Genomic DNA, 23,937 nt, shown 5'->3' on the forward strand with positions numbered 1-23,937 from the left:
GCTCTGGTGTGACGACGAGAAGTATGGGTACCTTTGATGCTAGATCAGGTGGTGTTATATAGAGTGACGGGGTGTTGGGAGGCCTGTTATCGCATAGTGATGGAGGGTGTTGTATGGAAAGTCGTGATGTGTTAAGGTACATGTTCATAATGGTGCAGTGTGGTATAGAAAAGTATCCCAATCATGATGCGGTGTTGAATGGCAAGGTCTGATGAGATGTGGTGTTAAGCAGACCCTTAATGTGTTCTCTAGTGTGATGTGATGTGTGCAGTGTTTTGTGACTTTTGTGGGACAGTGAGGTGGTGTTGTGTGGGACGGTGTCTTGCTATATTGTATCTAGAGAGAGGCTGTGAAGCTCATTTGGGTGAGTGTATGTTGTATAGTGTGCTCTGATGTGATTTGGTATGGTATAGTAATATAGTGTGTAATAGTGTGATGCAATGTGATGCAGTGTGTTGTGATACAATGATACAGTGTGGTTCCGCTCAGGTAAAACATAAGATAACATAACATGTGTATTTGTAAAGCGCACGTTCACCCGTAGGTCTCTTGGCGCTGAATAACAGATGTTTATTGTTACCCAACTCAATGGTACTCATTTTATCGACCTCAGATGGATGAAAGGCTGAGCGGACCCGCCAGGATTTGAACCTGTGACCATGAGTTCGAACACAGGCCCCTGCAGTGGATGCATTAGTCCACTGAGCCACCAGACCCGACTATGGCATTGTGATGTTGTCTGATATGATGTGGTACATCTTGATGAGTTGTCGAGACTGGTGCTGTAATGTGCTGTTGGTACATAGTGTCCTGTGGCCTGGTGCTGCTGCTATTCAACACAAAACCATCAACAACTGTTTCTTTGTACAGGGCAATGTGTTTCATTCCATCTAATGTCTCTTAGGGTTTTCTTGTCTTGCCTGTGTTTTCCTAAGTTTTGCGTCTCTGAATGTTCCAGTGTCTAAGTCCTCTTGGTGAGTCTCTCTAGGTGCTTCTCTGTATCTTGATTTTATTTATCCTAGAATTTCTAATCTGTTTGCATGTCAGCATCTGCCTGTGACTGTCTCTCTGATCTCCTGATGTCTAAGTCCTGTTGTACAAGTGCGCGTGTCCTCAAGCTCTATATGCAGGTGTGGGAAGAGCGGATACTGGCGGGCTAGTGCTGTATATGGCATTAAGTATTTGGAAATGGGGAAACCCAACATGCAGAATCATGCACAGAATCTGCCTTCTTGAATGTGCTAAAGAGACTTCAAAGGCTGGATGTTGAGAGGGCCCTACCTACTATGACACCCCATCGGCAAAGCTATGGAGGTCCAACATATTACTCAACAATGCACCCTTTAATGGCAGTAAAAGCACAATAAGATGTGTTCCCCTGGTGTCTTTCAAACACATATTTTCTGATAGAGCATCAGGCTGCCCTGCACATACAAACCTCAGCATTCTTATAGAGGAACACCTTGTCTCCAGACACCACCACGTAAGGTTTGAATTTGTAGCCCTTGAGGTCCAGAAGGCCGAGTTTGTCTGGAGTGTCCACAGGAAGCCCGGAATGGATATAGGAGCTCCTTTTGTCCTTGATTATCTGTTCAAAGACCCTGACCCACTCGCTGCGCTCAGCTGAAACGAGAAGATAAAGTTTCGTCACCATGGGCCACCACCGCACGGCTGGCCTTATCCAGAGGATCCATAGGCACTGCATGCTCTTCCACTAGATTCCTGAGATGTTCCTCTCACTAACCCGGTCCCCACAACCTCATACCAGGTCACTTGAAAATAGAAGCACATAGTCTTCCAGTTCTTCCATAACCCCCTCAAAGTTTTAAAACTATACAAACAAGCATTTACAATGCAATGGCCTCGCCTTTGCAAAAGTTAGAGCTATTGGCATTGTAAATGACAATTTTTATTTATATGTTGGTTTTGAAAACAGATATATAAATGGCATTGTCATATACAATGCCAATAGCTTAATCTCTTGCAAATGCCACACCCAAACACACAGACCCACACCCACACACACAGAGACCCACACACACACAGAGCCACACACAGAGCCACACACAGAGTAGTATGGTTTCTTGAAATCATACAAATCTATCACAAAAAGCGGTACTATTAATGGAAGATTTACCTAATATAAATATCGGTGTCTGAAATTAAAAAGTCTGGAAATATCATACACAAGTCTGCTCGTATTGCGGATTAGGGTTTTTTGACTGCACTCAAAGATTCCCATTGAAGACCCAGTGCAGATCAACTCTACCTTACCATGGCCAAGTCTCTAGTGGTACCACTACTCAAAGTGTTCCAGGGCACTGCAAAAGGGACCAACATTCAACATTTTCAGGCAAGTGTGTTTGTGTGATCGCAAGCGTGCAACAGGTTCTCTCAATAAGTGAGAAGATGTGCCGATGCCATCAAGCTTAAAAAAAAACAGACAATGACTGGGGAATTGCTTCCCCTCCTGCAAATTACAAAACGAGATTACAGCCCCAGTCACTATGCTAAGAAGTTGCTTGAATATTTCCTGTTCACACTTACCGCACGCACAAGCAGAGCTGGAAGCCAACAACCCAGTTCTCATCATTCAAAAGGGTCGTTATGTCACATTTACATTTTGCTTAATGAAATCGCGATCTCTCCAACATTCACCCTGAAAATTGCTCCACAACCACCAATACACCCCGCAACCTAGGAAGAAGGTGTCTGCATGGACAGTGAACAGCGCCAACTCCTTTTCGTATAGATTCCAGTGGTAAATACGAAGTACAAGCTCTCTCTAACCCATGCGATGGAATGGCCCTTGCGCTGAAAAGTGGCACTCTGGTGCCTTGTTAATATAGCGCTCTGGCAGGAGCAGTTTCTTTCCACCGGACCAAGCCCATTCCACCAGTCTCCCCTCATAATGGATTAGTATGGAATTTAAGAACCCCATCCCCCCACCCCTCAAAGGGGATACAAAGCAGCAGCCTGCCCCGCAGACTGGCATTGCCGGTGAAAGGGCACCTTATTTATTTATTTTATTTATAAAGTTTTATATACTCACTACTAGCTCCCCCACCATGAACACCAGGTAAAGCCCAGCCGCCGCCACCAGTCTATGTTCTAGCTGTTCTGTGTGAGAAATGCTTGCACTGTCACTTTTGTGCCGCGCCTCAAGTGCCTAAATTGAAAAGAATAAGTGTAGGTGCCCCAAATGTTCTTCTGGTGCATGTGCTTCACCTCTGTGAGTACTCCACATGGTACACCACTGTGTGTGAGGGCTGCCCACTTCCGGTGCCTGTGCTGCATGGTCTGCACCTCTGTGTTTGAGGGTTGTTCCCTTCTGGTGCCTGTGCTGCACCTCTGTGTGAGGGCTGCTCACTTCCGGTGCATGTGCTGCACCTGTGTATGAGAGTTGTTCCCTTCTGGTGCCTGTGCTGCACCTCTGTCATTGTGTGTGAGGGCTGCTCACTCCCGCTGCCTGTGATGTATGTACCCTTTCTATGTATGAAAGGCGTTAGAACGGTGGCTGCGCATGCTGTAACCCATGTGCTGCAACGGCCCAATAGCATCTGCCATGGCAGAGAGGGGGGCTCAGAATGTCTGCTGTGTGGTTAACCCCTGGGGGTAACAACTGCCAAGGCCCAGACCCCGCTTCAGTCCCTGTCACAAGAAACCGAGTACCAGTGCCACAGTCGGGGCCTTCCTTCTGCTATAATGTGCTCTCCATTCCTAGACTCTCTCCTCACAACCTTTTAAGCAGACATGTCTAGCTTGTTCCCATCCCTAGCCAGGATCCAGATTCTCATGTTGGATTTGGCGCTTTGGATTTATATGTAAACACAAGAATATCCCAGCCTCTTCGTTAATTGGAGCAGAACAAATGAGAATGCATAATTTAAACAAGAGTCTCTAAATGGAATCAGGCACTCGATAACGAGGTTCCTGCTGACCTGGAGTCATTTGGCACCTTAGAGTTTATTAAAAGTCGTAAAATCATTCCCTTGGTGCTGGGACCATTTTTGCGACATCCTTACCGCGGGATCGAACCGGCCCCTCTTCCATTAACAGCGTCGGACAGCGCTGAACGCGTAGAGCCATTAGTGCTTTCGCAAGATACATGTATGTTGGCCCAACACGGCATTCCTCTCACAGTCATCCCTAAACATTGCATTGCGTCAAAATTGACCCCTGCTCCCTGCTTTGAAGCCATTGTGGGTGTGTGACATTACAGCGCATCGTCCCGTGCAGTAACAGAGGTCTAAATTGCTGGGACGTGCCGATATTTTGGTAGCTTTGGATACAATTGACCCGACTCGGGTATCGGAGTGCTTAACATTCCTAGAGGACACCTTTATTTTTGTTAGGCACGGGGATATTAAGTGATTTGCCCAAAATCACGTGACGTTCAGCGTCCTCGCCAAGACTCGAACCCACTTCACCCGCTTCGAAGTCGGACGCCCTGGCCGTTAGGCCAACACCCCGCCTCAAACGGGCGGTGTGCGCTTGCCCCCGTCCGCCCATTAAACCACGAACATTTACCACAACCTTGTGTCTGAAACTGGCTACACGCCACAAACAAGTGCGGGCACACGTGCAGCCGTCTCAAGAAGGGGTGCAAAGACAGACCTTCGCTCTCAATTGCCCGAAGCATGCCCCATATCTCAGCTAAGGAGAACGCTGCGCCTGCGGTCCGACAACGGAACGGGTTCCTGTAACAATGCCGGCCAGCACGCGCCCCCCCCCCCCCCCCCCGGAGGGCATCAACAACGTTACGGGCTCCCTGGAAACCCACCTCAAGGCCCAAGAGCCCCATAGACCCCGGGGTCCTTGTCCCCCCCGTGTCTGGGCGTCGGCAGGGAGACCGACCTGTATGGGCTTCCCGGCGACCGAGTGTGACGGCGTCTACTGGCAAAGAATACATGGGTAGAGGGAAGGGGGGGCTAGAGCGGGACAAAGGAGAGCTGCGGGCGGAGGGAAGGGGTGCACAAACGGAGTCAGAGGCAAGAAACAACGGCACAAACAGGGAGGCAGGAAAAACGGCACAAACAGGGGGGCAGGGGCACGAAGAACGGCACAAACAGGGGGGCAGAAGCTTACCTCATGTCCTCGGTAGACGCTGCTCGGAAAGCACAGCGCGCCCTGTAGGGATTCGGGGGGGGGGGTTTCGTGCTTTCCCCTTCCCATTGGCTGGAAGGTAAAATTCCAGCCAATGGGAAGAGGAGAAGGCGGGACTTAAAAAAAGACACGGAAACGCCCCCGAATCGCGTTGTGACGGGGAAAGAGTAATTGACAACCATCTCTTCCAATGGCTAGCCTCCATTTATGGAGCTAGCCAATGGAAGAGAAGGCGGGACAAAGCCCCACACTGTAGGATCATAAGATTTCACCTGCGCAAGCATTGCTGCGCAGGGCTACGGCCAGGCGAAACCTAAAAATTTATTCAAACAAGAACTGGTTGCTCATCAGAATGATCTATTACGTAGAATTTCAGGGGGCACTGTAGACATTTTACCAAGAGTTGTACTAATTTCCCTCGAGTAAAAATAGTTATTGAAATTCACATTTGACACAGCTATATACCTTTCAGCGAGCTGATTGATCATCTGCTCAGATAAACTAAAAACCGATCAAAGAAACATACAACAGCTCATAGAGACATAAATGCCTCTGCCCAACTTGTCACCTGATTGATCCAGAATGCTTTTTTTTTTACCGTAACCTCTTGTGTTAAAAGATAATCCTGGAGAGTGTGGGGATGCTATTGCAGTAGTCTCCTGAAATCATTTCCATGTCATTGTCATGTTCTGGAGCTCTTACCAAGCAAAGTGTAATGTGTAAAAGTTCTAGTCACATGCTACAGTAAGTCTTGTACCAGAATCCAATAGCTTCCCAGAGCAGGCGACCAAGGTTACAGACCCTGCACAGCAAGAGCGAGGACAACCTTATTCATGGACATGTGATTTTGCTTCTTATTAACCTCTTCCGTGCTCGTGACGGAACCACTCCGTCACGAGCCACGGACGCGCTGTGCTGGTGACGGAGTGGTTTCGTCACAGCGTGTCCGCCCTGCCCACGCTGCAGGAATTCCGCTCCTGCGCGGGCGTTCTATTGAGCGGGTGGGACCGTGACGGAACCACTCCGTCACAAGCACAGCGCGCCCGGGCTCGTGACGGAGTGGTTCCATCACGAGCATGGCGGTGCCGCGCGGACCCCCCTACCCCTAGCGCCGCGGCGGAATTACCGCCGCGGCCAAGGGGTTGAGATTTCTGTGCACTCCAGTTTTAGATGATTGATGCCACTAAAATCCAGGCACTACACCTTTAAATGGTCATTTGCTTGGTTTAAGCAAGAGCTAGTCAGCTAGGGATGCCGCCGCTGTTTGACTTGCCATCTGCTCCACCTGAGTCCTTGTTAGCACTCTGGAGGTGACTTAACTAAAATCTCAGAAATGCAGAATGATTAATATAGGGCCAAACTTCGATCTAAGATTAGATGATTGGGTACATACTAAATCTCTTTTAAGACACTTGTTAAAAAATGTATTTATAAGATTGGTTTTAAGGAGTTTATTTTCAAATGTTATTGCCTGAATACTGTAAATTTGCGTAAAATCCAAAAATGAGACGAAGATTTATTCCATTTTACATGGATCAGCTTCTGCTGCAGATAGGGAAATTGTAAGTAAAAACGAAGGGGCATTATTGGTGTTGAATAGGGAACAAATATCAAGAGATGGTTAAGCATACGCTGATGAATTGTGTTGTGCTGGAAAGAGAAAGAAAAAACTCTGTATTCACATATAGTGATTTTTTATGATTCTGTTCCAGTCATCATTTAGTTTTTTAGAATGGGCAATATGAGAAAGGTTATTTGCAATGCATTCAGCATTTGGAAATGGTCATTAACAGGACAATAGATTGGCTTGATTCTATGAGATTCATTACTTAGTGCAAACGATTTTTTTAACCAATTTTTATAGTTTATGTGAATCTAACAAAAGGGTTAATTAAATTGTAAAACAAAAACGAAATGCAATTCCTGTCAGGAGCCCTTCTCGTGTTTGATTTTTCCCATGACTCCTTTCATCTTTGGAGCTCCCTCAGCTCGTGACAGTGTGGTTCACCCTTGTGCTCTCTTATTATTCTTTCATAGAGTCGCATTCAGTTCTTGATCTTTGTCCATTATTTTGAATATTCTTTTCGTGTTCCATTTCAGTCTCTGTCAGGTGTCCAATGCTGCCCCATATAAGTTGCCAGAGCCGCTGACTTTGGAATTGGGAAACCAGGCTGTGGTCCTGGCCGTGGCTCAACATCCAGCAATTCCTGGCAGAGAACTGAATCTCTGGTGCCTAAAGAAATGTGTAAGATAATCTGGTGCGCATGTAAAGCACTCTAATGCCCTTGGGCTAATATGTTCACTGATGAAATTAAAGGTTCAAGCAACGTTATAGTTAGGTGAATACGTCAGTAACAACATTATGTTTTGAACTCCGAAAACCCAAAAAATTCACCAGGTATAGTTAGCAGAGCTACCTATACCTCGCGCCCCCTCCATACACTGCTTATGACCTCACATATAAGATTACCCATGATGATGACATCACTGATGACATCTCAAATGACATAATTGATGACATCACTGATGACGCCATATCCTGGGGGCATCCATTTTTAACAGGCACATGTTGGGAGATCCAGGGCCCCTGCGGCCCGAGCCACCTGTCCGCATGGTGTGGGAGCCGACACTGCTCCCACTGGGAGGGAGCAGCTATTTATGCCTGTAGGCAGGAGAAATATGTTTTTCAGTTGGTCTGAAACAGATATTTGCTCCAGTTTGTCGTAAGACTTGGAAATGCTCCAGTCAGACAGGAGTAAACACATGTTTGTGTCAATGATGTCACGTGTCCGCTCTCTCCGAGCGGATAGGCCCTGGGGTCCTAACCTCCAGGGCCATAAGTATTTTAAAGGGGAAGGGTTTCACATGGCCTCGTCCCCTAACCTTGTTCGGTCCTGGGACCTATTCTCCAGGGCCTTTTTTTAGGCCTTTGGGTCCCGATCCCTCAGGTCCTTAAGTATTTTAAAGGGAGGGGGGGCCACATGCCCCCACCCCTTCCCGAGCCTAATTAGGCCATGGGGACCCCATCTTCCAGGCCATTTTTGCTTTTTTAAAGGCCCGCATTAATTAAAGGTGGGTACTACAGTGCCCATCCAGGGCACCCACCATGGTCAATATTGGGGATTGCAAGGAGGGTCACCGGTTCCCGGAGTACTGTGTGAACCGGCATTGCTCCGGACCAGAGGAAGCAGCTATTTGTGCTACTCGCTGTGGGCGAAGTAATGCGTTGATGTGATCCCTGCCCCCCCTGAAACAGATCACATGTCTGCTCCCAGCCAGCGGGAGCATTTTTAAAGCTCCTGCCTGCTGGGAGAAGATTTAGTGTTTGCTCCAGTCTGGCAGGAGTTTTAAAAATGCTCCCGCCAGACAGGAGCAAGCACAAGTTTCCCTGCCAGTGCCAATGCAGACAGGGAAACTGCTGTGTCCTGGAGGTTGGCCTCCTTGGGCACAGTCACTGATCCGGCCCCAGGGGGTGGGGTTCCTAGGGCCGTTAATGGCTCAGAGAGGGGGGCTGTGTGGCCTCCTCCCCTTGAAAAATGTATTAGGCCCCAGGGGACCGAGTACCCAAGGTTGAATACTGCCCAGGGACGGGGCCACGTGCCCCCTTCCCTTAATTAAATAATGCAGCCCCAGGCTGCCATTTTGTTTTCTGCAATACTGTGGGAATCCCGCAGGATCAAGGCTAAACTTGCAGTTTGAATTTTGCCCTTTGAGGCTTTCTCTGGGACCCCCCATTGGGCCTATGGGGCAGGGCATCCCTACCCTAGCCCTTTATGTTATTTATTTATACAAATCCAGTACAGGGGACTAAGTTCCTGAGTCCTGTAATGGCTGCCCGCAACATTTTTCTCAAGTAACTGGCAGCCAATCAGAGCGCTCGCTCCGGCTGGGGTCTGACTCCTGTGGGAGCGAGATGGCCCAAGGGGAAAAACGTTCCCTTAGCCAATCAGAATGCTCAATTTTTTAAAACTGGGCCCAAGAGACTCACACAAGAGTCCTGCGACCCTTATCATCCAGATATACAATTATTTTTAACCTTAATTTCTCAAAAACGACTAAACAGATTTAATGCAAATAACAAAAAGCACAATCTGCTTATCAAGATCTAGCTTCCTGCCAAGTTTGCTGAATTCCATTCAGCCACTTTTTGCTGTAGCACTGCATAAAGAAGCGCATGGAAAATGCATAGGGATTTTGCTTTTTGGGACCCCCTTTATTCTCGGCCCCCGCTTGACAGATCACCCCAGAAATCTCTGTGTACAAACTGGTAAAAAAGTATCACCTTTTTGGAAAGTTTCGTGGAGATTTGTCAAACGGTGCTAAAGTTATTAGTAACACAAAAAAATGCATTACCTATGGAAATGCTGACCTAACTATGAACCATGTCCTAGCTATGCGTGTTAACATTAATGTGTTTGCATCAGGAGAAAAGGGAATACCAGGGGACCCCTCATCAGATACAAGCTCATCCCTTACTCTGATTAAACCCTGTTACCCAGCAATCTTGCTTTTGTATCCTGGCTCACTGCCTCCCCCCAGCTCCTGTCCTCATCAGTTCTTGTGACATCAAGTTTCCACTTATTAGCATCCAGGTGTGTACCTTGTTCTGTTATCATTCGAAGTATGACATCCCGAATCACCCAGTCCTTCCTCCAATCTCTGGCGCCACTTCTTTTATCAGGTTGCCGTTACTGAGGTCCTGCTGTGCCTGCACAAGCAAGGATTACCTGGGTTCATCGTATTCCCCCTTAACAGCGCCGATCTTTCGCTTTACCAGATAGTGCACATTAAGGAAACAGAAAACTCCTGGGGCTTCTCTGTCAACACCGGATTCTGATCCAGGCTGTGCTTCCAGGCCATCATTTCTATCCATAACAGGCCAAGATTGCTCTGCGGTTATCAAGGATGATTACAGGGAATGCTATGGAGTCGTGAAAGACCAGTGAGTGGTTTCCTCGCGAGATGCCAAAGGTTGTTTATTGTTCCCAAGCATAACATGTCGCACAGCAATGGATTTAACAGATGCACCTCTCATCAATGCAGGAGACGAACAGCTTTGAAAATGGTCTGTTCTGATCCCAAGTGTTGAGGAGGGCTATCGAACCCACGCCTTATGTTGCATTGCTGGGCCTCCTTGAGGATATAGGAGGCCAGCGGGAAAACCTCCCACTGGTGAGCCTGGGCACTATGGCTGCTAAGAGGGACACAGCACGACAACGGAGCTCTCAGAATCCACCATCGCTGGCGGCATGGAGCACAGCCATGGATTGGTGTGCAAAAATGGAAGTCTGTATACGAGGCCCGGGATGCCCCCAAAAGCATTCCAGGATCTGGTGTAACTGGTGGAGTTATTACAGGATGCTGCAGTAGTCGTTCTAAAAAGACACTTTGAATGTACTAATACTTATGATGACTGATATCAGCTTATGAGTCAGACTTGTACTGTAAAGCTGTTTGGGTATTTCCAGGACCGCTGAGACGAAGCACTTTACTTTCAGAGGAATAGGAAGACTAATTGTTATAACGAAGCTCTGCCTTGAAAAATCCCACGGTCATTGGGCCACTAGGGCGAAACACGTGTCGGTTTTTCTCTTCCCCATTTCTGTCTGCACTTTATTTATGGAAATATAAATAAAAACCAAGCATGTGATCAACATCAGCGAAACGTCTGACATTTATTCCATACCGACGTTGACTAATTGAGAGGGCACAACCCTCCATCTCCCTTGTACTGTAAAGCTGGCTGTAACTATTGCAAAACTAATAAACCATGTTTTATTGAAAAAATGGTCCATTCTGCTGCTCGTCTGCTACTGTGATTGTTAACGTATTCAGTGTATACGTCCCAGCCTCAGCTTCCTCTGGCTCAGAGACTTTAGCGACTGCGTGGGATGAAGACGAGGATTACCACCCGATCATGTGATTAATGGAAAACAACTGCGGCTTCTCTCCATCACCTTCTCGAATTATAACAATAAAGAAAAATTAAGTGATTATGTGCATCTGCTTTATCCTTCCAGACTGGCTGACTACAAATCAGGAGACCGGTGCCTTTGTGTGAGTTCTTCCGGATGCAAATACCACCTTCATCTTGGAGCTTTCAAGACTTCAAACTCTTATCCCATGAACCTGTGTGCAAAGATGTGACACTACAGAAACATAACAAAGTGTTGCAGACTATGTACGTTAAAGAAAACTCTAAACCACAAAGTACAAAATATGCAGTAACGTTATATCTGCTTCTACCTGTCAAAATCTTACCGTAGATACAACCGGCTACTTGATTACTAAATACCTCACTGTTCTGCATTTCATCACCTCTGTGATCACACACACTTTGCTTCCTTGTCCTACAGCTTATCCCGTTGGCTGCTTCGAACGTTCTGCTCCAGTGCTGAACGTTCGAAAAACGGGTGGGGCAGCGTCGGCCAACTGACGTGCGCAGCACTACCAAGGTAGTGCTTGCGACGACTGTTGGCCGACGGCAGCAGCCAACAGGTTAAAGTTGGATATGTAGTTGTGTTATTCAATTTCCACTGTAGTAGTTCTGCCCCTGTCTTCTTACCACAGTGATTTAATCCATTAAAGTGAACTTCTCCAAGAGCTGTAGCACTCACCATCACTCTCTGCACGGAAGACAAAGTTGCGGTTGTTGGTAATCACTTCGAATTTCTGGTCACCAATGACAGCAACCCGACATATTGACGTCACTGGGATGAACCTTTTCGAGTACATATCCTGCAGAAAATTGACAAATGAGGTCAAATAAAAGAGGACATAAAAAATAAATGGCGTGCTCATCGAAGACAAATATACAGCTTTTTCAGAAAGCATCTGGTTGGAGGCTTTGTGATGGTCCATATAAAATGTTGGGTCTGCCAATAAAGAACTTCAAGTACTGATGTTGACAGATACCCTCACTCCCAAGATCAATGTGGTGAGTAGATGTATTTTCCCATGTGTTAACACTCTAAATACAATTCTGACATCAGTGCACCCATAATTCATCCAGTCACGACTACAGTGATCATCTGAACTCAAGTCTCCTGTCTTTGTGTTGAACACTGCAATGCGCCCAGGATGTCCTGTTCCATTGTTCGAGTACATTTTTTACTCGAGCGGCAGCAAAATCAACTCAAATGGCCGAGCGCTCTTGCGCAGTGCATGGTATCGCTCGAAATGATTTTCAGCGCTGCTCGTGCTACCGGTGCTAAATTGAGCTGCATATTTCCCGCCAGTTGGTTGAATCTTGCAGAGTTGTTCTGTAACTCCGCAGAATTCCACAGAGCGAAACTCCCGGAGGCCACCCACCCTACTCCGAAGCCATAACTATGTCTTCTTCAACTGTGAACCTTTTCAGCTGGCAGGGTTAGAACGCCATCTATTTAGGATAACTCCTATAAGTTATTGGAATGTTTACATGTAATTCTCCAGAGCCACTCTACATGGCCTTCTAGTGTTCTAGTTCAGTGACAAGAAGCCATTGCCATGCCCATCTAGTGCTTTATAAGAATCAAATGATATAAAAGGATTTAGACATCAACCAATGCAAATCATACAACTGAGTATCGATGTATCACAGTGGAAATGAAAAAACAGAGTTGAAGGTAAATATAGGAATGTTCTGATGTCAAAGCAGTTGTGTCCCAAATACAACACAACAACATCATTAGTTATCACAGATGTGTAACTTTCTGGAAATAAACTTGTATGTGGTGACAGAGGCACCCGGAAGTAGAAGGCAAACAGGAAGTGAATCCCTCATCCTTTACCTGGTAAAGTATCAGTCCCTGATGGGATAGGATATAGAATCTGAACCACAGAAGGGATTTAGCAGTCCAGATTTTGCAAATAAAATGTGTCTTTTCTCACACACTAATGGGATGTGGGATACTGGGGGCAGGGTCAAATGCACGAGGAAGTGAAATTCAAAAGAAGGAAGGGACGTACATTCAAAGGAGAATTGGACGGGCTTTGGCTTGTGTGCTGGTGGCAGTAGAGAGAAGGGTGTGGCATTCAGAAGACCAAATTGACAAATGGCGCCATTATTCACTAAATAAGTGCAGGGTCAGGAAGGCGACATCTGGCCTTGGAATTAAGATTCCTGCAGATACACATAAGGACTGACGAATTTAGACCATGGGTGAGGAACAACACACCCTTATGATTATTACATCAATTTGTATGAGTGAAACTCTAAATTCCTTTATTAACCACGTTGTTGTGATCAGCAGTAAATAAAAGCGTATATATTTAATAAAGAGGGTGAACCTTTCAGTGCTCTAGCCAGAAGTGATATGTTCGCTCACTTTCCACTAACTCGTTTATACCATTGTCCCAAAAAACAATAGCAAATTCAGAAAAGTCGACCACTTCCTGGTTTAAAGATGGCCATCTTTCAAAGCAGTGGTGTTAGCTATGCAGTTGCGAATGACAACATAGTAGCAGCAGGATTCTAGAGAAGGTCAATTTCATGCGTGCAGTACGTCATGGAGGTCACGACAGACCAATGAGCTGCTTTTGACAGAGTGACAGGCACCAGTTCAATAAATAGCACAAACTCTACCTCAAGCTTCTAAATTTAGAACTCGCCAATATTCATACGCTTTGGGAAAATAAAGATATTATTGTAAAATAAAATAAGCAAAGACGTTTCTTAAAGTAGGTCAGACCATTTAAAACCCTCATGAAAATTGCGTACTATTTGCACTGACAATCAGAGATTCCTATGCAGAAAGGCAAAGGGACTTTCTTTACGAAAGAGAGCAAATGTAACATATAAACTACTGGTACTATGGCAAACATAGACAGATATGGAGTCAGATTGTGGTATCAAATCCACAAATCCGGTTGTTCTCTTTTTCCCTCTCTTTCTAGATCAATTTCCTTGCAAAATGATCACAGTATACAAATAACCAATTACTACATAGCCGTTTTTTGGTTACTAACTAATTTCTGAATATCGTTGGTGCATCTGTGTTCTGAAAGAATTACAGGCATCACATCTTAATCATAAGAGGTTACAAAAATTAATTGGTGATCTACGGAGAGAACGACGAGCATAAACCATGATGCTGTAAGAGGGATAAAGTAGAAGCACTGAATACTCTAGAGCAGGCTTCTCCAATGAGTAGCTTGTGAGCTATTGGTAGCTCTCCATCTACTCATATGTAGCTCTCGTGTGTGCAGCACAGCCTAATACATTAGAAGTGTTTGCTTGGTTGAATTATTATATGTATAACAAACCTGAAAAGTGTATTTGCGAGACAAACGTTTGGGAAATTCAGAACTCATTTGCTGATGTTTGTGGAGACTTAAGATCTGATTTAGATCTTGCTGGACGGGTTACTCCATGACAACGGTGACGGACATCCCATCTGCCGAAATATAAATCACGTGGGATATAATGAGATTTATATTTCGGTAGGCAGGATAGCGGTCACCTTTGTGACAGAGTAACCCATCCGCCGAGATCTAAATTAGGTCCTTAGTACTAACATTAACTATGTGCCGGGGCATTGCAGCTATGACTGTTATGTATTACCCATGTAGAGGCATTCCACGCTGATAAAACTTTTTTTTACATTACTGCTGGGAGACATGTCTGATGCACTGAGGTGATCACTACTGGTAATCTTGCATATAGTGGCCACTAATGTAATCTCGTCTGAAGTGGTCAGTAATAATACTCTAATAATATTAGTAGCTCAGGAGGATTTTCATTGAACATAATTAGCTCTGACTACAGAGGAGATTGGAGACCCATGCTCTAAAGGTTTAGACAGGTGAGAGAGGCCCACAGAGCAAAACGTACCTTGTCGCTGTCGTAGTAGCGGAGATATTCTGAGTCCAGCTTCACCCACCGTTTCTGGTAGATGTAGGACCTGCAGAAATTGGAAAACGCAGGTTTAGTCTCGGGCTGAAGATACATCATCATGCTATTTGAAAGTACAACTAGAGTTGCAATAGATGTTGACTACTAAGTGCAGAATAACACATAAGGAAAGAATCAATGAAATATTTAAGAGTAAATAAAAGCAGAGCAAAGTAAATGGTTGTGTGAGGTTTTAATGGTTTGACGTCTGGGGTATCCCAACAAAAAACTACCACAGGTGGTTACACCCAGCCTCCATGCATGTAGCCTTAATTACACAAAAAAGAACCAACGATGTAATGGGGAAATATTAAATCTGTTATCAAACAAATTGGTAAAATCAGGAAGGGGTATACTGGAGATCTAGTGGTCACTGCAAGGGGCAGCTAAAGCTACATACAGTGAAGGAGATAAGACATGCAAAGGAGAGGGTCTCAGAGATAGAAACATCTAGACTGGCAAATAAGGACTTTTGCCTTTAGGAGAAAAGGGCTCAAATGTTATTTTCAGGATTAAAGGAGGAATTTATCTGAGGAACAAAACCTTAGACTCATCAAAAAGTCAATTGTGTCCATAAAACGCAATGGTACTCAAAGGCAGCAAGACAGTCTGTGTTTAATAAGTTTATTTCACCAGTACAGATGGAGGGAGTGACATCAGCAAAGGAAGAAGGGAAGGCTGTAAGCAGAGCAAAAACTCAACGAGATAAAGAAAATAAAAATATAACCAAATAAAGAGCAGAATATTTTTTGTTGCTATTTTAGTGACAGGATAAATAAAAAGCACTGGCAAAGCCAAGAGGTCTCGCCTGTGAACACTTTAGGCTTTGATAATGTTTTGTAGCTATGCCATACAGAAGCACGGGTGCGTGGTAGTGTGGCAGTGTGGCTAAAAGTAATTTTAAAAAAATCTATGATGCAGCCACGGCAAATGCGCTTTGCTTTTTAAATCACTTTAGTGCTGGATTCATCATGGTCTTTGTTTAAAAATAATTTTTAGCCATGCTGCACGGCACCTACGCTACTATACAGCATGGCTATAAATCATTGGCAAAGTAAGCCATGCCCATACTGTACAGCATGAACAAAAGGCAATGGCAGAGACAATAGTCGCAAAGGCAAGATTATTGGCTTTGCCAATGCTTGTTAGGTCTCGGCACAACACTCCTGTGACTGAGCAAAACAGTTAATCTGAGTGCGCATGTAAAAGAAAAAAATAAGACATTTGGCAAAAATTGCTATCAACTAAAGAAAGCAATTGCGTTCATGTCCAAGTCTTACTGAAAATCCATTTAGAAGCAGAGAACATCTGTTGTCACAATAAAAGCAAATAAAATCTGTTATCACAATAAAAATCCATTTCAAAGGAGAAAGGGCTTCTTTGAAGTGCATGTGGCACGATAAAACACAGCTACAAATGTCAATAGGTTCAACAAGAACGATGGGGAGGAAGATAAAAATAAAAGTAGTGCCTCAATCACAACACAGTCAGTGGTAAGACAGCAATCAAGTTGAAGCTATCAGTACTTGGTCCATGCTCCAGCCGAAAGAAGAGGAAGTGAAGCCAGCACACGCTGGTTAAATAGAAGCTAGTATATCAGAGTGACAATGAAGCCGACAAATGATAAGCAATGGGTGAGCTGCAAGCCCATTGTCGTATACAATATCTCTAGAAAGCGAGAGAGCCTGAAGCGCATGTGCTATCGCATCGGAGACCTAAAAATGGCAGGAATGAGAGAACACCGGGATAAGTATGATACACAAGATCAGAAACATGAAATGACTAAGTGTACTTTTGTTAGTCTGAACAATACAGAATTTCACAAGGAGGGTAGAAGAGAGACAGAAGCTTAGCAAAAAGGGTGGTGCATAAAAATCCACGTTGGTAAAAAAAAAGTGTATCTGGAGCCACTAACGGCAAATAAAGTAACTGGGGTGTATAAGATATGAATCTAAGTAAGCTAATGCAGAGGCTAGCAACATTAAGAACAACCATGTTTGATGTCTAACCAAAGAACTTCATTGGCGTTGGAGGGAACTGTACAGGCATAAGGTAAAAAAACTACTCCAGTAGCAGCAAAACCTTCAGTAGTCTACCTTACAAGTTTGTAAATAACTCTATGAGCCTGGTGAAGGGACTACTAGGGACCACTGTCAGTAAGTGGATAATGGTGCTAGTAAATAGAGCAGATTCTGCAGAGAAGGGGATGACCGGTTGATTTATTTGAAGATACGCGTGTAGAACTGAAGCTTGGAGAACATGCCAAAGAATTAGGAATTATGGAAAACCTTATATGAGTACTCGAGAAGTGGCAGCTGTAACTCAGTACATTTAAGAACAAAGTGATGAACCTCGAGATGAGTAAACTCTTATGGAGCATATCACATCAAGGGATACAGTACCAGGCAACAGCAGACACACAAGCATTAAATATGGATGCTGCTGGTAGACAAGAGGCGGCAGGTCCATACAGTCACAACCAGATGATAAACAAATTGATGGATTTGAAGGTCTTAAAATCCTATGCCAAGATGGTGAAGAGTGTCCTTGGAACATGTCTGGTACTGCGGCAAGAAATATTTGGTTAAAAGGTGAATACGGAGTTTTCCCGATCATTTTGGAATGATAAACTAACTGCGAAATGTATTATAATTGTGTATTTATACCTTCATGTCTGCCCTAAATTGTACACACACTGGGAAACAGTTTTTGTTTACTGTATATATATTCCCAGCTCACAAGTGGACAGCAGACTGCACTTTTCACAGTATAAAAAGATTGGTTAAATGGATACCCAGTCATGAATGAATGAATGAAATAAAATTTATAACGCGCAACTAAAACCCGAAGGCATCATAATAAGTACGAAGCAATTCTTAGGAGTCTTTCTGTATGTCCATCCTGTCCCCAATGCTCTATAATGGCCATACAGTGTGTTAACATGTGTCCTGTTATCCAACGAGAAAACAAAAGTTGGCTCCAAATCAGCTGTATTCAGGTGGTGGATCAGATTTAAGGCCATCAGAAGATCACCGAGATGGCAGAACGTATCCTGAAATCGGATACAAGAGATCAACGCAATGTGAGAACACAAACCAGGCAAGCGCTAGGTGCTGTTGCAGCTTTAAAGAATCTGACTCTTGAAAAAGAGGTACAACTAATTCAACATTCCCAATGACCCTCACAGTCGGATACCTTCAGCGTGGTGAAGAGAAAAGAATGCAAAACAAACAGCAAGACAATGTGCCTTCTACAGCTATGCACCCAGAATCTAGAACAATATCCCTGTATCCATCAGAACTGCCCCAACCCTGTTCCAAAAGAGCTGAAGACATATCTCTGTAAAGAACACTACATTGTTATGCAGTAACAGTCCACTTTTGCTTTTATGAACCAACTACCCCTTCAATCACATGGTCATAGTGTATTTGCCTCGGGCACACACTGTACAGCACTCCACATCTTTTTGGCTAGGTTTACACTATATAAATGCCACATACATGCATGCATGGATGTCAATTTCATGCTGGCAAATCCAGCACCCCCCACCTTAGACAGCTCTCTCAGTTCAAGATATTCAGCAAAATGCTGATGACAGCAATTAAAGACAAACCTGTAGAATGGACCAGCCACTGGGTCGAGAAGGGGCATTACCGGTTGATAGTTCACTGGGAAATTAACAGTCCACTATGATGTTCTTTTTACATGTTTTTATTCTATCACTTGCCCCTCTTCCCTTCCATACCAGGGATCTCAGAGTATGACGAGGAGATGAAAGGTGGGCTGGGAGGGTTTGTTCAGGTAAGGGCAGGGAATGGGCTGATGAGGTGGGTTTTGCCCCCCATCGGAATCTTAAAAAGTGATATAAAAGACCGAGGAAGAAGTGTACAAGCGATCTTCTGCTACACCTTTTGAACTTGCTTGGACCAAAGACAGGCCGGCGTTGGGATACCTACTGGACCCATCTGCACCACTGCTAATGCAGCACTCCGGATGTTTGTGTGAAATCATGGGCTTGGGGTACAAAGGTTATTAGAGAGACAAAGGAAACACAGAGGGTGCACATCTCCCATTACTGGGAGGAGGAGGTGGGCATGATTGACAGCTAGTTGACATCTGTGGGGGCTGCCTCTTCTAGCAGAAAGGTCACCAGTTCAGACAACCTTGGGGAGGGACTTTTCTAATGCATGCAATTCTGGCTGATTGCCAAGAAGTCGGCCGCTTGATACTGGGTCTGAGCTCCTTCCGGACGTCTGAGGGGGATCTGTGTGTGTCTGGACAGCGCCTACTTCGACTGTAAGTCAGGTTTAGCCCTTCCCTCCACCTGATACCTGTGGCGTGCTCCCTTTAAATCTATCAGTAGATATATTGTAGAGTGTATGTGAAGTATCTGGGACTGGCAGACACTGAAGAAGAATGTAAACCACTCGTGGGTGGAGATAGGGCTCCAGCCAATCAGTAGTTCTTCAGCAGGTGAGCGGAGACCGCGTTGTTAAATGTGCCCGAGGAATATAAGAATATATCATTTTAATCTAGTACTCCTCTGAAGCAATATATAACCTCAAGTCCTTTAGAAGCATTATATGTGCCTTGCACACAAAGCGGTTCATTCATCACACTTCGCCTGGCGATGTTCAGGAAGTTCTCTCTATCTTGCAGTAACAAAATACATTCAAAGATGGCTGCCGTGCTTGTGCACACATCAGTGGCGACCCTCTTGCAATGCATTTTACATGTATTTTGTTAAAGCATTACTAAAATACATTAAAATATGCCCATCGCACATGCGCAATTACGGCGACCATCATGAAATGGTGGCCGCCGTGAATGGCAAGGTGGCGACACTCAACGCGTGCGAGGCCAGAGTAGCTGGGGACCCATGGCCATTGGGTGATGGTTGGGTACACTGCTTAATAAACCAAAGATGGCGTGGAAACCAGGAGAGAGACAAGCGAGCAAATAGTCCCTCATGTGCACTAAAATGCAAGGTCTGACGTCAGCGGTAGAAGGACACATCAGCAAATCCAAACATTGTGAGATCGAAATGCTCATGGGCGGGGCAAAGGAAAGAAAGCCATAGAATCAAGAGCAGGGAAGTGAGATAGACAACAAAGCCTTCCAATCATGAGCAAGGGGCGGGCACAAAGCCCACACTTTGTATATGAAACTTACTGGAAATAGCAGGTCTCAGACACACAGCTAAAGCGGTTTGTAGCCGAGGCTCAAAACAGAAATGCACAACTATCAATTTGCATTTTTGATCTATAAAGAGGGACTGCACTTCATATTAACTTTGCAAAGAAGACGCGTGGGCCCCAATTACAACTGTCGGTAACACGAGTAACCGCAAGATCTGGGATTATGAAATATATATGGGGAAAGCCAGACCTTCAAGATAATTTTCTACTGGTAAAAGAAAGTGGGAAAAGTGGCTGGAATGAGGAAAACTTATGAGGAAAAATTAGGTGGAAATTGCTGCGCATATACTGGCTCCAGAGGTTATTCCCCATTCTATGCCCCAAAACTCATAAAGTTTGGTAATACCGCACCCTGAAATGACAGCATCCTGCGGTGTCGAGAATTCCAAGAGCAGCACTGCCACATCTGGATTCACTCAACACCCTGGAGTGTTAGGCCACGAGCAGCACTTTTGCTTGGAACCAATTTTACTGCACACTCTTTGTGTTGGTGCTTTAATGTACATAGTGTATCCCTGCTGTGACTTGCTGTCCTTCTCAGAGCCTTTTGAACATCCTGCACACTTATTAAACTAGACATTGGCTTGTGAAGGTAAATGGTACCCCGATCTGAGAGTGGACTCGTCCAGTCTCCCATGATGCATCTCTCGCTTCCTAAAGACAGCATCACTTTTGGCACCGGTTCCTCTAACTGCAGTCTTTCGCATTGTGTTTAACTCGGATTTATTCACTGCCAGCAGAGCTCATAGCTACAGGGTCCATATTCTGACGTTTCCAGATGTTCAGCATCTCTCTCGGTTCCAAGATACATTTTTTTCACACTGATCTCAGTTTCTCTTTGTGCAGTTAACTCTTTCTGGTCTGGCTTTCCTGCAATATTCGTCCAGCCTACAGGGGTGTCCAACTATGGCCCAGAAAGGAGCAGTGCAACGACAGTGACTACTTGAATAGTTCACATTTACATTCAGTTCATGTACATTTACCGGAGGTGGAGAACCAGAAATCCTGGCGTGGTGCTAGGCTTTGCGGACATTTACTAATTTGGTTATAAACGCGTCATCCTTTATTGAATAAACCGTCTTTCCTGCTATCCATTTTCGGATTCTTGAGGCTATATTTCACTGCTGGACGTGAGGCTTCTGAGGTCTGGACCTACTCGGTTCCGCCATTACTGGACGGGACTAGGACTGCTTCTGTATGTGTGTATATATATATATATATATATATATATATATATATATAATATATCAGAGCGCTTTACATGGTGATATTAGATTTTGCAGTTTTGAGAACAGCACTCCATACAGAAAGATATTAAGGTACAGACAGGACAGAGTGAGCAAGAACATCTGGAGAGGCGGCACAGCAAGGGGGCTAGGTTAGTAGGACACCATCACGCCTATGGGTCCTAGGGAGCTCTGTTCTTACACAGGGGCACAGCAAGCAGGGATAATAAAGTTTGGAAGTGACTCCTCTAGAAGGAGACGAAGCCAGTGGCCAGCCGGGTAGGGCGAGGGAGGGTGTCCCATGACAATCACTGGACAACCCTAGAAAGTCTGGCTCCCAATCTTGCATCTTCCACCATTAACAGATTCCAGGACCTTGCCAACATGTGCTAGTGTCAACATCCAAGACCGCCTTCCTCCTGAGTGGTTTTACAAGTGTTTATGTGTTGACAAATTATGCAAAAAATGGCCCAGACCTCACTTCTGCTCTACAAGTTCACTTGATCTCTTTGCCTTCTCTGCCCCAAGGAAAGCATCTTAAGCAAACAACAAACGATGAAATGTAGCCAACATACCATGTTTTTCCTCTAAAACAACACGTCTCTAGGGATGGCGAGTTTCATCTGCCGCCATTTTTAAACCAGTGCTTGTCACATCATGCTGAGAACAGGTAGAAAGAGATATCATTCAATTCACCAAATTCTTTAATTCATCTAAAAAACAGATATGTTAGGAAAAAAGCTAAGGAAGGAGGGGGCTGTAAATAAGAGGTGTGTGCATGGACGTCGATTCACCAAAATGCCGGGGGTAGCAGAAGTGACATCACACACCTTTTGACCAGAATGGGTTCGGGGGTAATGAGGTCTCCCCATAGAAAACATTTGAAAGGATTTGTAAATTAGTGCATTTTAAAGCACATTTTTCACATAAATCTGCTCAAACGTCATGGACAATGAAAGGGCACTTGTTAAACATATAAGTCCTTTCATGGTGCACCCAGCCAATGAAATACGATGCACCGCAGGAGCGAACCACCCCCCCCCCCTTTTTTTATAAAAACAAAATTTGCTATGTGTTTCCCCCATATGTCAAAAATAACCTCCATTGTGCCAGGGCCAACATTTTGCCACGGGGGGGGGGGGGCCCTCATGCCAACAATTACATATAATATGACATTTCTGAAATTTTGCAGTTTTTGTTAACCATGTGACCATTAGGTCAATATATACCTCTAGTATGATAGGGTCAGCATTTTGTTATGTTTGTCCACTTCCTGTATGTCAAGAATCGCCTCCAGCGTGCTAGCACAAGTATTGTGTCATGGGAGTCCAATACCAAGAATTACCTCGAGTATGCCTGCTCTAGCTTTGTGCCATAGATGTCCCAAAAAATGTAGCATTATCTCTAGCATCCAGGTCCCTGTCTGTTAATAATTGCAACCCAGTATGCCAACACCAGTATTTTGCAAGGGCCAAAAAGCAGACTCGCAAGCATTCCACATTCTCACTGATGCTAATTTACGTTCACTAACTCACATACATTTCTACCTAATCATTCGTACTCAATCAATGTCACCCACTTGCACTCATTCATTGTCACTCTCTTGCACTCACTCATTGTCACTCATTCTTACACTGATTAACTCACAGCTATTCACTCACACTGACTTGTACTCACTCTTTCCCTCACTCCATTAGTCTCACTCACCCTGACTCACTCATACTCAGTGAATATTTAATGTCATTTATTGCTAATCTTATCACTGACTGCCACTTTCACTCAAATACAAATGCTAACATACATACCCGCTTGCACATAAACACTCCCTCTCGCGCGCACTCGCTCTCTCACAAAAACATGCACTTACCCACAAGCACACATACAACATACATTAAAAATGTTTTACTTACTTGATGTTCCGGCATTTATTGCACGAATAGTGAATAATATACAATTACTCACTGTTCGCGTATTTAAGAATGAGCTGTAAGCAAGGAGGGTGAAGCCCTCCCTATCTTCTTGGCACTGATTTGGCTACCTCTGAGGTCAAGGGTCACAAAGACAGTCCCAGGGATTGCAGTGAGCAAGTCAGGGGTCAGGGGTCACAGCTGCTCCAACGATGCCCTTCATCTCTCCATAGTCCCTCTCTCACATGCATTTTATTTGTTTTATAGCGCCACTCATAACAATGTAGGGTGTCAGGGCACTTTACACCACACACACATAAATCAGTGTACAAGAAATATTATGTAAAACAAAGTGGATTATAAGGTGTAGGAGTCACATCATCCATACTGGTAGGCAGTATATTTCAAGAGAGTTTGGCCTGGAGAAGCACAAACTCAGGATTTAAAAAGTACCACCGTGATTAGGGTTGGCTTTACTAATAAGAATGTATTTCCACCTATACAAACCCCTTTTTAGCAACATTAAGATGATGAAAGACTGGGAAAAAACCATAATGTTCTAACCTATACGAAGCAGTTTGCATGCAGCTCTTTGATAACAGTTCATAGGTCAATGTGCTACATCA

At 44.6% G+C, this 23,937-nt stretch overlaps 1 protein-coding gene across 13 annotated transcripts in view; it reads right to left on the bottom strand.

Annotated features, from left to right (window-relative positions):
• ARAP1 (ArfGAP with RhoGAP domain, ankyrin repeat and PH domain 1) overlaps positions 1–23,937 on the bottom strand; it is an 800,765-nt gene that overhangs the window by 255,555 nt on the left and 521,273 nt on the right. For all 13 annotated transcript variants that reach the window (XM_078658604.1, XM_078658609.1, XM_078658605.1 and 10 more), the window contains 3 exons: positions 14,921–14,990; positions 11,724–11,844; positions 1,439–1,623 (listed from right to left, as the gene is read on the bottom strand). In XM_078658604.1, the coding sequence (XP_078514730.1) occupies positions 1,439–1,623; positions 11,724–11,844; positions 14,921–14,990 (376 nt within the window). The remainder of the gene's footprint in view (positions 1–1,438; positions 1,624–11,723; positions 11,845–14,920; positions 14,991–23,937) is intronic.

This window comes from Lissotriton helveticus, chromosome 8 (assembly GCF_964261635.1).
Source record: "Lissotriton helveticus chromosome 8, aLisHel1.1, whole genome shotgun sequence".
Taxonomy (NCBI): Eukaryota; Metazoa; Chordata; class Amphibia; order Caudata; family Salamandridae; genus Lissotriton; species Lissotriton helveticus.